Raw genomic sequence first — 12655 nt, forward strand, 5'->3', positions numbered from 1 at the left:
GCTGGTAGCCTACTTAAATTGTTTTCTTCCAAGTCAAAAGTATTTGATCTTCCAAATTCTTTATTCTCCCTATCTTTCATTTTGAAGTTATCAGGCACCAGGCGTTCATCCCTTCTCAGATCTGATCTTACTTATTCATGAGCAAAGATGTTTGGTAGAGGAATTTTCCTCTACTGCGTCTCCAGGCTAGAGATGGTCAGGCTGTAAGCCTAGATCATTGCTGCAGGCTTGGGATGTCGCAGAGCATAGGAAGCACACACTCAGCCTTTTCAGGTGTTGTTTTTATATTATACATATAAAAAATATACTTTTATATACACGTGTGCGCGCGCGTGTGTGTGTGTACTTTAATATTTATTTTTATTTATATATATAAAAAATTTTTTTTAGTTAGGAACCTGTACCCCAGTTGATACAGTATCAGGATGCAGATCATGTCTTCTCTTTATTTCTTGGTCTGTTTTAGTACCTCATTATTCCTGGGACTGCTGTCAAAGGCAGTGTTTGGCAGAATGGCATCATGAAGTTATTTCTGGATGTTTGACTTGTTTCTTAGTGTTGTGCTGTCAAGTCACGACTCTAGTGGTTTCACCAAGATCATTTTACTACTTTTGTCTCACTTCTTTTCATCAAGCTTTTGCGAGAGAAGCTCACTGGGATTATTGTATCCTGGCTTGGGTGTAAGGAATTGTTCCAGGCTAAGCAAAGTTTCTTAACAAGTCAGCATCTCTCTGTATGTATTTGTCTCTATTGATAGACCGAGTTCAACAGGTACTCTGAGCATTCTGTGTGCTGGTTCAAAATCAGAATTGATCTGTAACACTGTCAGATGTGTTCACATCAGTTCGTGAATGTGTTCTGACATCTACATGGCTCTGCTCTTGTGCTGCTGTATTTCAGTTTGGGCTTGTGGGGTACTAGGCTTTGCAAAGTATCAATGGTACGTAAAGGACAATTATAGAAACAGGTTTTGTTTAAAAATTTGTGAGAAACTTCTTTGAGTAAAACTTAAGAAGATTCTGATGTGTTTTACTAGTCCAAACACCCTTGTAAATTTTGGTATGTGTGGTTTCTCTCTTTTGTTTTTAATTTGTGGTTCTGTGGCAAAGCTCAGATCCAAGTCTGAGAGGGGATGGTGGCAACCACAAATTTGTGTAATCTGACTCTGTGCTCCAGGGCGTGATCAATTTTGCTCTAACTTCCCCTCTTAGAAGTTTGTTTTGACAGCCATAATTATGTTCCTCCTTGCACGCTATTTTGTGCAATATTTTGCTGTATCTTTCCAGTTTTCTGTGTAGTTTCCTTGTATCATAGTGTCATAGGATAATTGAGCATGGAAGGGGCCTTGGGAGACCTCTACTTCAATCGCCTGTTCCGAACTATAGGTATATGCCATGTTAACTATGCTACTGAGTCTGTGTTTAGCAAAGTCAGAATTCTGATTATGTACTGAATGCCTCATTCCTGTTGCGTATTCCACGTACTTCTCCCTTTAGCTTAGCCAACAAGGATGTTTGGTAGGTTTTCTTCTCTTCATGTTATAAACCTTCTGAGAATACACTCTCTCCCCTGACTAGTTGTCTCCTGCCCAGATTCTAGGCCAGGTTGCATTCTCTCCTAATTTGTCTAAGCGAGGGGAAAAAAAATCTGTGGTAGTTTGTGTTTCTCCTTTGTAGAAATGACTAGAAGCATCTGGCCTTATCTTAATGCAGGTAATGCTGGACTTCTGTTCTCCATGAATGTTTTGTGATTATGAAGTCTAATCTATTTGCTAGTGAGATCTATCAAATATGCCTTAGTAACAAAATTGTATTTTAAAACGTTTCACACCTCTGCCACTCAGACAAATGATGCTGAATAATGTTCAAGCAAAGGAGAAGGAAAGGAGTTGCGATAATTTAATGAAGTGTCCACAGATGGCTGGACTTATTAATTTTTTAACAGGGTTCGGGTGAGAAGCTGATGTGCTAACAAAATATGCAGCATCTTTAAGATCCGAGCTTCACTGAAGGATAACAGATGTTGTAGCTATTTTAAGAATAAGATTTGTTTCTATACTCCTTTACCTACTTGCTAAAATCTTCACACTTCCCAAGAGGCTATTTTAATAAAGTAGTAATGGAGTTGTGGATTTGTTGTAAGTTCAAATTCAATTAGGCAAACAAGAATGGGGAAAAAATTTAAGTGTGTTAAAATTATCAGCAGTTTGCATAATCATTCCCCCTCTCTCTCTCTTTGAGCAGAACTGTTTAATGCAGGCGGATTGTAAGGGGAAAGCTGAGGGGTGGCAGTGTTTGTAGGTGGTACTGCTACAGTTAGGGTAGACTTGGGTAGGTTTTGAGAAACTTGTGTGAGAGTAACGTTGGGCAGCAGGGTTTTCCTAGCTGGTATACAGGAGGCAATAGGTTGGAAAAAAACGTCAGCTACTCCTGTGTTATACTTTTTCCCTACTGCAGTAGAAATAATCAGGGGAAAAAACAGGGAAGACATTTGCTGAGCACATTGAGATGCCCCAAAAAAGCCCAAACCCAGCTTTGGGAAACAGTTAATTGCATAAATGTGTAGTGTGTGTGTGTTTAGAGCTATTTAATGATTACCCAAAGTATTATGTTAAAATCCAGTCTGTGGAGTAGCAATAGAGGAGACTCAGGCACATGGCAAAAATGCTCACAAAGACTCGAGATCTGACCAGCTTGCGACCATGGAGTGAGGGTACACAGGCCTGCCCTGGGCAGGGAAAACGTGAATTCCTCTGCAGCCTTCTGTTGCCCTGGAGATCATAGCATCGTTGAGGTTGGAAAAGCCTTTTTCAAACATGAAAAAATTCTCTTTAATATCAGAGCCCTAAAGTATCATTTATAGTAATGTTTGTTTAGCAAAAAATGGGGTAATAGAATCAAATGAGTGTCTTGCAACATGTGGGTGAAGAGTGGGTGCTGCTTGCTCATTAGAAATGTAATTAATTTTAATTGGATCTTCTTGTGTAGTCTTGTTGATTGAAGTGATTGGGCAATACATTGAGAAAGTAGTATAATTTTTTTAAAATTGTTAACTTTAAAATAGTTTTTAAAGTGTTTGTAGTTTAAATAGAAAGACTGAGTTTGCTTATGTGGTAATGCATTTGAAGATGATTATAGAAAGTTAAGGAAATGCAGGCTTACAGGTTAATCAGTTGATATTTTGAAGAGGAAGAGAAAAGCTCTGTAATGGCAAGACTCTGGACTAGTAGATGAAAGGGTATTTTCTTGATGTGTACTGCTGCAGGAGGTGTGCCAGCACTCTGGGACCTGTTACTGTGTTTGTAAACAGGTCTCAGAATTAATGGTAATCAAGGCTTATATTTAGAGCGCCTTTTGTAATACATCATTATTGTTTTGTGGTTGTCTGTTGGCTAAAGCAAAAGGGTCCTCCTCCATAATGGAGGCTTTTAAGCAGTGCAAATTGCAAATAATGGCAGAATCAGAGAAAATTACTCTTTAGGCCAAAATTATAGCCTAGGTTAAAGTATATATTTTAAAACCACGCAGAACTATGATCAAATAAAGGTTTTACTAGCATTTAAGATGACCTGGAAAATGAACTGTAATTGCATTGCTAGTGAGTAATGAAACTATCTTAAACAAAGCTTATTTAACCTTAATGGAGCACCTGCACACAACAGAATATGCAATGCCTGTCTTGTCCAAAAAGTGAGTAGCACCAGTAAGGTTTTTAAATTAAATCGTAGTTGAGCTTTATGTTAGTAATTGCAGGGCTTTAGTCCCCCAATAATGTTCTCGCTTGTGCTGTAAGTTGCTGATATAATGGTTGTACAAGTGGTAGTTGTACAGGGTAAAGAGATTGCAACAGCCGAAGTGAAGACAGAAGTTGCAGTGCTCATCTGACAAAATGAGGAGGACCAGGACTCCCTTCCAGGCTGGTGAAAGAATTGGCTTAATATGCAGGTCTCTTAATGAACATTTCTAATGAATTGTGAATTCGGGGGCTACTACATTCTTCTTGAAGAACAGCTGATGTCAAATGTGTGTCCAAAAAGGCAAGGGGTGATCACAGACCAATTAGTCTGATCCCAACACTGTGTCCTTTTAAAAGGGATTTTGAAGGCAAGGGTAATTAAGAGAGAGGAAAATGGAAAGAAGGCTAAACTGTAACACAACTTTTGTCTGTGATTTGTGTCTGAGTTTCTTGAGGAAGCAATTGATGTCTTGGAGCACTATAGCACGATGGGCATGCTGCAACACAGCCTTTTGGTACGCTGTCCTGTTAGAAATGATTAAAGGTTAAAATGATAGACATTTAAATGACAATATTGAGATTGGTAAGAATCTGAGGTAGTTATGAAAATGTAATGGGTTGTATTGGGAGGGACATTTTCAGAATGGAAACATGCCTCGGACTCAGAGTTTAGAAGGACCGTGCTTAACATCCTCATCAGTCATTTTGCTATAAGAACAAAGTATATACCCACAAAATTAGCAAGTGTGGCAAATTTGGGAGACCTTGTTACTCTTGCTGTGGCCTCAATGGTCTTATAGGAAGAATTTAAATGATGCTATGGGCTGAATAATGGTGAAACCTATTAGCACAGTGTGCGAAGTCATGCAGATAGAGCAATGTGCTTGGTATTGGGGTTGGACTAGATGATCTGTGGAGGTCCCTTCCAACCCTTGCTATTCTGTGATTGTGCTAAGGTAGGACAGGGGGGCTGGTCATTTTACAAGAGAAAAGAAGGTTTGGGTGGTGGATTTTGTAGGATTGACTGTAACCTGCAGTGTTGTTGTGGTTTAACCCGGCTGGCAACTAAGCACCATGCAGCTGCTTGCTCACTCCCCCCCTCCCTCAGTGGGATGGGGGAGAGAATCGGGAAGAAAAAAAAGGTTAGAGCCATGGGCTGAGATAGAGACAGTTTAATAAGAGAAAATAATAATAATAGTAATAATGAGAATGGTAAGAGAATATACAGAATATGCAAAATGAATGATGCACAATGCAATTGCTCACCACCCACCGACTGATACCCAGCCTGTCCCAGGCAGTGATCACTCCCTGAGCCACAATCACTCTCCCTGCAACCGACCGATCAACGCGCCCCCCCCCGCGAGCATGACGTTACATGGTACGGAATAGCTCTTTGGTAAGTTTGGGTTAGCTGTCCTAGCTGTGCTGTACTCCCAGCTTGTTACGCACCTGGCCGAGCAGAAGCTCAAAAAGTCCTTGAGTAGTCTGAGCACTACTTGGCAACAACTAAAAACATCAGTGTGTTATCAACATTCTTCTGGTACTAAATCCAAAACACAGCACTATGCCAGCTTCTATGAAGAAAATTAACTCTATCCCAGCAGAAACCAGGACAAGCATGCAGAGCGCTAATGCCATTGTTAAATCTTTTGGGAAGATCTTTTCAATAGATACAGGGAAGCAATTTTGTGTTGTTTACATGGCTGTCAGTGATCTTAAATTACAATGGGCATTTCAATTTGTCTCTTGTCTCTTTGTCATTCTGCCAGTGGTGCATAGCGGGGCAGCAAGAGATATTAGGTACCACTTGAAGCAAAAGAGGCTCTGACTGGATTTAAGGAGGAAGTTCTTCAACATGAAGGCAGTCCAGTGGTTGACTGGTTGCCCAAGAGGCTGTGTAGTCTCCATCCATGGGGATTTTCAAGACCTGACTGAGCAAATCACTGAGTAACCTGCTCTGACCTCCCAGCTGACTCTGCTCTGACTAGGTCCCTTCCTACCCAAATGATTCTGTGATTGAGTCTTTAAAGGTGGATAGGATGGTTAAGGGAATGAGGAAATGAGACTAAAGATTGTAGCTTCATTAACTAAGCAGAAGGAAAGTTGAAAGAAGCTGTGATTTTTATTCATAGGAATACCTTAGAGGGAGGGAGTAATGGATGAATATCAAAGATGCAAAATAATTAATACCAAAACAAGGTCAAGATCAAAGGACTAGAAGTTGGTTGTAAATACACTGGGACGGGAACCTAGAAACTGTCTTCACAGAGGAATGAAGTTGTGGAAGGAGCTTCCAGATAGAACCTCGAGAAGGGGGAAAGTATGTCATGGTTAGAGATGGACCTGTACAAGGTTATGGAAGGAATTATTTGACAAAACAAAAGTGAGCTGTATGTTAGAAATGTAATGTGTTGGAATTCAGTCCAACTATTCTGAAGGATTGGGAAGATCTCTGGTTTTGTCCCCTGTCCTCAATTACATACGTATTTTACGTTCAGTTTGTTTTCCCTCTATGCTATCAGAGGTTGGCCACAACTAGAGGGCAGGTATGCTGCTGCTTCTCATTGCATTAACATGTTTGATCTCTCACATGGTGGCATGTGATACTTTGTGGATTTTGGTCTTTTATGGTAGGTCTTCTGTTTAATATAGGATGTGAAGATGGCATGAGGTGGGTTTGCTAAAATAAATCTCTGGTGTGGCTGGCTTTGATTGCAGAGCACTGAAGTTGGTGCTATTGGCCTGGTTCAGACATGTTTTTCTATGGGAGAGATACTTTTATATACCTGTATGTATTAAAACTTGTACTTAGTGGGTGCTAATAATGAACAATTCTACAGTCCAATTAAAGAATTTTTTTGTTCGAGAGAAAAGCCTGAATGTGTGACATCAGGTGTTGCTTCCTACTGCTTTTCCAAAGATTTCTAAAAAGAATTGGAGACCAAAGATCAGACAGTTCTAAAAGATAAGCAAACAAAAAAACTGTGGGATTTTCCTGAAAGTAAGTAGGGATTCAAGCTGGAAATGATAGAAAACACCACAGATTCTTTCTTAGGCAGTGGAATATAGTGAATATGGACAGAGGGAACTACATAGGATGGAATTGCAGCACCGGTACATAACTGATAAGCAGCATGTGGAAATACACTTTGTCTAGAAGTTGAGGCACAAGAGGTAGATAACTCATTCCTTTTCCTCCCTGTCCCACGGAAGAGCCATGCGGTATTCGTCATCCATGGGTATTTTCTATACTTCAACATCAAGTTAAAGTCACTGCTCTGAGTGGTTGTTAGTTACCCCTTTTTAAAGGAAGGAAGAATTGCAAACCACTGACCTAGGTATTTGCAAAATAAAATTGAAAAATCTAGATAAGGTTGGTCATATTACCGTTAAATTCTCAGCACATTCTTGATAGATATATGTTAAGTGAGACTTATATTGGGTTGGCCTGTTTGGAAATGAGCTGAGTATTCAAAACAATGTAAAAGAATCATCTTCATAAGAGATAAATGAGAATTTTTCCCATTCGGTCAAACTTTTGAAAATGGAAGATAATGGGTAAGAGATTTCACCCTTAGGCTTGCTAGAAGAAGCAGAAAAGGTGAGAGCTGACCTAAACTATCTTAGCCTCTTCATTTATAATCATGAGGTATCACCTGTGAAGAGAGCTTGTGTTCGTGTGTTCTGATCTGAGGTCTTGGCTGTGTGCAGTAGCATTGAATTAGAGGTTACCTGTGCCTTCTGCATCCCAGCAGGCTCCGTTCTCATGATTGAATAATTGTACTAGGATGGTTTAATTTGTGCAACCCGGAGTCCCACTTTCCATCTTTTATACTGAAGGCACACAGTGTACTGACTTTAAAGAAAAAATCATAACATGTTCTTGAAGCTGTGTGCTATTGAGAGGGAAAGGTTAGATGTCAAGAGTACTGGCAGGGTGTTTCTATGACAATATTAGTTTTAAGTGTAAGCATAAAAAAAGAATGAAAATTTTACTTTGAGACTGTTATGGCAGTGAGCAAGCTGTGCTTTGCCCCGTGTCAGTGTTGACTGCACAACCACCCTTGTGCGAGCTGCCAAAGGGAGAGCTGATAATACAGCTAACCAACATGGAAAATGGGGTGTGAGGAGGCTTTTCTTTTTCTTGTCCTGTGCTTTGTCCTCTTTCTTCCCCCCTGCTGTGTATTCTGTTGCCTTTATTGAACCATTGGCTTACACCCAATGATGGTGAACAGGCTATTTCTGTTGGGAGATCTGATACTTCCCTGTTACGGGAAGCTGTGGTACAGAATACTTGTGGTGGGTTGACCTTGGCTGGCTGCTGGCTGCCCACCCAGCTGCTCTCTCACTCTGCTCCTCAACAGGACAAGGGGGAGAAAAGAAGATGAAAAAGTCTGTGGGTCAAGATAGGGAGATCGCTCGCCAGTTATTGCAATGGGCAGAACAACCTTGATTTGGGGAAAATGAATTCAATTCCTTGCCAATTAAAATAAAGTTGAGTGGTAGGAAAACTAAGACAAAAGCTAAAACACCTCCCCCTGCCCTCTTCCCATTTCCCAGGCTTAAATTCGTGCCTTCCTTCCTGGTTCTTCTGCCTCCTGCTTCCCTCGGTCTCCCCAGGACAGCACCTGGAGCTGTGCGTCCTCTCCTCCTGCCCTGCCCGTTGCAGGCCTATTTCCTCACACTGTTGTGCAGCAGTTTCCCTTCTCCTGGATAAGCTTTCACAGAGGTGCCATCAGGTTTGCTGGCTGGGACCATGTCCGGCACGGGGAGTCCCCAGCCTCTTCTCACAGAGGACCCCCCACCAACACTGGGGCACGGCCATGCGAAAAAACCGTGAAGCCATTCAGTGACTTGGGGTATTTCTGGAGAACCTTTTTACTCAGGAAGTGACACATTTGTTGTGCAGCGCTGCTGGGGCGGTGTGGCAGTGGTGCCTTTGTGCTGTGCTGTGGAGAAACTCGATTCTCAGGTAACACAAGAAAGATAAATATTTGCTTATGAATAAATGCAATTTTTACCTTATGGTGCTATATGTAAGGCTTTTTGTACCTGAAATCTTCAAAGGGATATCCCATTTCCTTTGGATTTCAGTGAAATTTGGTCCTTTAACAGCCTCAGGCTCCTTTCCATGGTCTAGTTAAATTACTGTGAAGCTAAACCTTTACTTAGACATGGCTGGTGACGGAGTCATAGAAAATACTTTTCAACTTTTGGGCTTAAGTTCTTAACTGCTAAACTTCTAATTTTAAGATAAGACATATTCTAAGTTGATGCGGGGGAAAAAAACGCCCCTCATTATAAGTATTCCTGTAGGCAGTAAATTAAGGTGTCATGTAGACTGTAAACTTGAGAGTGGAAGGCATACAAGAAGCCTTCTCTCCTCGTTACCATCTCCTGAGTGAGTACTAGAGGGCATCTGTGTTCCACTGCAAGTGATATGTTCAAATTGTATTTATTCGGATGTACCAGGCAGAGACACAATCTTGATTTTTGCCACCTCTGTGCTATATACTCCTTAAGGATAACAGCAACACCGGAGAAGTGAGCAGCGGTTACCTGCATGTCTCCTCCCATTTATTTCTAAAACTACCTTTATTTTTAAATCAGTACTTTTAGTATTGGTTTTATTTGCCCTTACACTAGCTGTGCTTAGCATGGTGCTATCAACTGTTAGGATTTTGAAAGAGTTGGACAGCGACTTAATTTTTTTTAAACTGGGTTAATGAATCTCAACTTGGACTTCAAAGCTTTGGTGTCATCTTCAGAATACCTCTAATTTTTTATTTTTCTAACTGTTCTGTTTTGTATTTGCAGGCCTTCCCAGGTTCACCAGTCAGCCAGAATCATCGTCTGTCTACAAAGGAAACGGTGCAATCCTTAACTGTGAGGTCAATGCTGACCTCGCACCGTTTGTGAGGTGGGAGCAGGATCGTCAGCCGGTCTTTCTGGATAATCGTGTGTTTAAATTACCAAGTGGAGCTCTAATTGTTAGCAATGCAACTGATACGGATGGAGGACTCTACCGCTGCATCATTGAAAGTGGTGGGACCCCCAAATACAGTGACGAAGCAGAGCTCAAAATTCTTCCAGGTATTAATCTGGTTTTCTTTTAAAAAAAAAAAAAAAAAAAAAAAAAATTAAAACATTAGTCACATGATAGAGGGAAAACCTAACAATACTTACAAAGGGTAACACGTGAGAATCTGCTCTGTTGCGTTTTTGTATATTTTAAGTGCAACAAAGTGTAACGTGTGTTGTGGAAGCTGGTTTTTTGGGTTTGTGGGATTTTTTTTCTGTGTAATTTAAAATGAGTGCAGGTACTTGAGCTCAAGGATTTTGGCCCTTGGGGGAAGGCTAACGTGTATCTTGCAGTTGGGAAACAGAAAAGCAAAATAATTTATCAGTGTCTGAGCTCTTTGCAGTGGTTGGAGATAGGCCGGAGGTGTGCACATACTTTTTTGCTGTATTTAATCATTTAGGGCTTTTGGGGGATGACTTCTTTTAAAAAGTCACCAGTCATAGACTTCTGTTGTGATGTGTTACAAAGAGGGAGTTGACTGGTTTTTTGAGTATAAATGTTTGAGGATTTCTTAAGTTTCTCAGGCTTGAATCCCATGTTTGAAATACTGTTGAGGTTTCTAAAGGAAAATTGGTGCTTAGTCCCACACTCTTGGGATGCTTAAGCTGAGGTGCTTTTAATTGTCCCAATATTTAGGAAGTTCTGATTCTTCAGGCATTGGACCCTTCTGGGAAGTCTCCATCCCCCAAAAAGGGGGGATGACTTTTTATTTTGAAAGGTTTAGCTGTGCCTATTGTGCTGAAATGTTTAGATTTTTTTTTTTTAATATAAGAACAAAAGCCCAGTCCTGATGTAAACTGTTTCTACATTTAGTGTGTTCTGTTTCTAATGACACTATTGCATGGAGCTGTGTGTCACCAGATGGTCTGAAACAAAGTTTTGAAAAATGACCAAGAATAAGACAGGAATGTGAATTGCACTTTCCCAAACTAGGGAAATATGGGATGTGTCTTGTATGGGTCGTCTTAATTATTTCCAGAACTTTGTGCTGTCTCTCCTGAATTAGTCTTCATGTTGGAATTCTGATTCAGTTTTTACTGCTTGGAGAACTGCCAGGGAGAGTTGCTGAATTTCCATCTTCGGAGGTTTTCTGGGCTAGGCTGGGCAACGTCACGGTTGGCCTGACCTAGTGTTGGCAGCAGGTGGACTTCAGGCAGGTGGTTGCACTGGGTGTCTTCACAGGCCCTTTTCAATAAATACTTCTGTTTCTCATGGCTATGTCACTTTCCTATTTAAAATGCTAAAATCTACTTTAAAATACCCCAGTTCTACAATGGCAACCTTCCTGCTTTTAAAATTGAGGTGTTTGCTAGGGTCTGGAAATGAATCATGCTTAAAGTAAGAAATTGTTTCATTAAATTCTTTAGACTTATTCGAAGGAAAGGCTCAGCTCTTCAACTAAGGATACAGTTTTTGAAGAGGAGCACCCTTGGAAAAGAGGCTTAATTAAATTATTTTGGTTTGTTTTGCCTTTGTGTTTCTGTAGCCCCTCAAATGAATGCTTAAGACTTTTTCTGATTTTTTTGGCAATTGAAGATTTCCTGATAGACTTCCATGTTGTGTTGATCTTTCAATTTTTTTGGCTCCAGATATACTTTACTTTTGTAATGTTTTGCTGAAGGTGATTAAAGGTAACTCTATTAAGGAATATAAATAATGCTGTTCCCTTCCTTGGTCATGAGTCTGAAAGTGTGGATAACCAAGTTTTGTGAAATTCCTCCCAGCAGTTGTGTTTTTGTTTGGTTTTGGTTGGTGGTTTTTTTTTTTGTTGTTGTTTGTTTTTTAAAGTGGGATTAAGCTGTTGCACAGAAAGCTCTCTTGATCTTAAGTGGTCCCATAATTGATTGTTCGGTCTGAGATGCATTTGAAAGAAGGATTTGAATGAATCCATTCCTCGTTCGTTTTATTCCACTTTTAAATGGTTATCTGATGTGCGCCTGACAGCCACCCCACTGCTTTACTTCTAAATCTTTGAAATACATCCAACGTGCCCCTGGATCACACAGATTTGCATCCACAGACAATGTTCTGCTTCTGATAGGGAGCTTTCTTAGAGCCTTCAGTCTGCCTTTCATCTGCCGCCATGCAAGGAGGAGGAGATATTTCTGAGCTCTGCTACTTGATAGCAGGTGCTTTCAAATATAGAAACATGGGGCGGGGGGGCTGAAATCACTTAATGTTTAATCCAGTTTCCACTAACCTGAGAACTGAACTCCTTTTTGTGATCTTGGAGCATCACTGAGTTCTGTCTCCAGTGAATCATACCAACTCTTCTCCCTAGTGTAGTGATTGCTTGCTGGCAATCTGTTATATCCAATTTTTTGCAACTTGGCTTGCTCCATATGCCACTCCAGGTCACTCTCACTGCATTACCCGCCTGTTCACACATGGTCTTATTTCTGGAGCAAGCAGACTAGTTTCCTCTAACAGGGATTGTGGGCAGAGCCGCTGTGATAGTTTGTGTGTGGGCCTGAGCCAGATGGTGTGAGCCAGGATTGTTCTAAGTTTGGCTCCCTCTGCCTGGGACAATTCTGAAACGTGATTTCCGTTGGGCCTGGTTCTCTCCAACACCCTGGCAACCTCATCATGTTATACCTTGGAGCACGTGCATGCCCTCAGAACAGTGCTGTAAATGCTCAGTTGTTATTTTTAGCACTTTGAGCTGAAGAACACCAAACCCAACAACTTTCAGAAGCTCCTGTGGGTATTGTGTAGCTCCCAGGTAAGACAGGGGCCAAATACTGTTCATGACAAGCACAAGAATGAGCAAAAGTAGTGTAGGTACAGAATAGTCTGTCCCTGCTGAGGGGCCCAAAAATAGCTTGTTGGATTCTG

The 12655-nt window shown here is 40.8% G+C and overlaps 1 protein-coding gene across 1 annotated transcript in view; it reads left to right on the forward strand.

Annotated features, from left to right (window-relative positions):
- NEO1 (neogenin 1) overlaps nt 1–12655 on the forward strand; it is a 150412-nt gene that overhangs the window by 12341 nt on the left and 125416 nt on the right. Inside the window, exon 2 of the mRNA XM_035899461.1 lies at nt 9556–9831. Within this exon, the coding sequence (XP_035755354.1) occupies nt 9556–9831 (276 nt within the window). The remainder of the gene's footprint in view (nt 1–9555; nt 9832–12655) is intronic.

The sequence above is a fragment of the Egretta garzetta genome, unplaced genomic scaffold (assembly GCF_000687185.1).
Source record: "Egretta garzetta isolate BGI_Z169 unplaced genomic scaffold, ASM68718v1 scaffold287, whole genome shotgun sequence".
Classification (NCBI taxonomy): domain Eukaryota; kingdom Metazoa; phylum Chordata; class Aves; order Pelecaniformes; family Ardeidae; genus Egretta; species Egretta garzetta.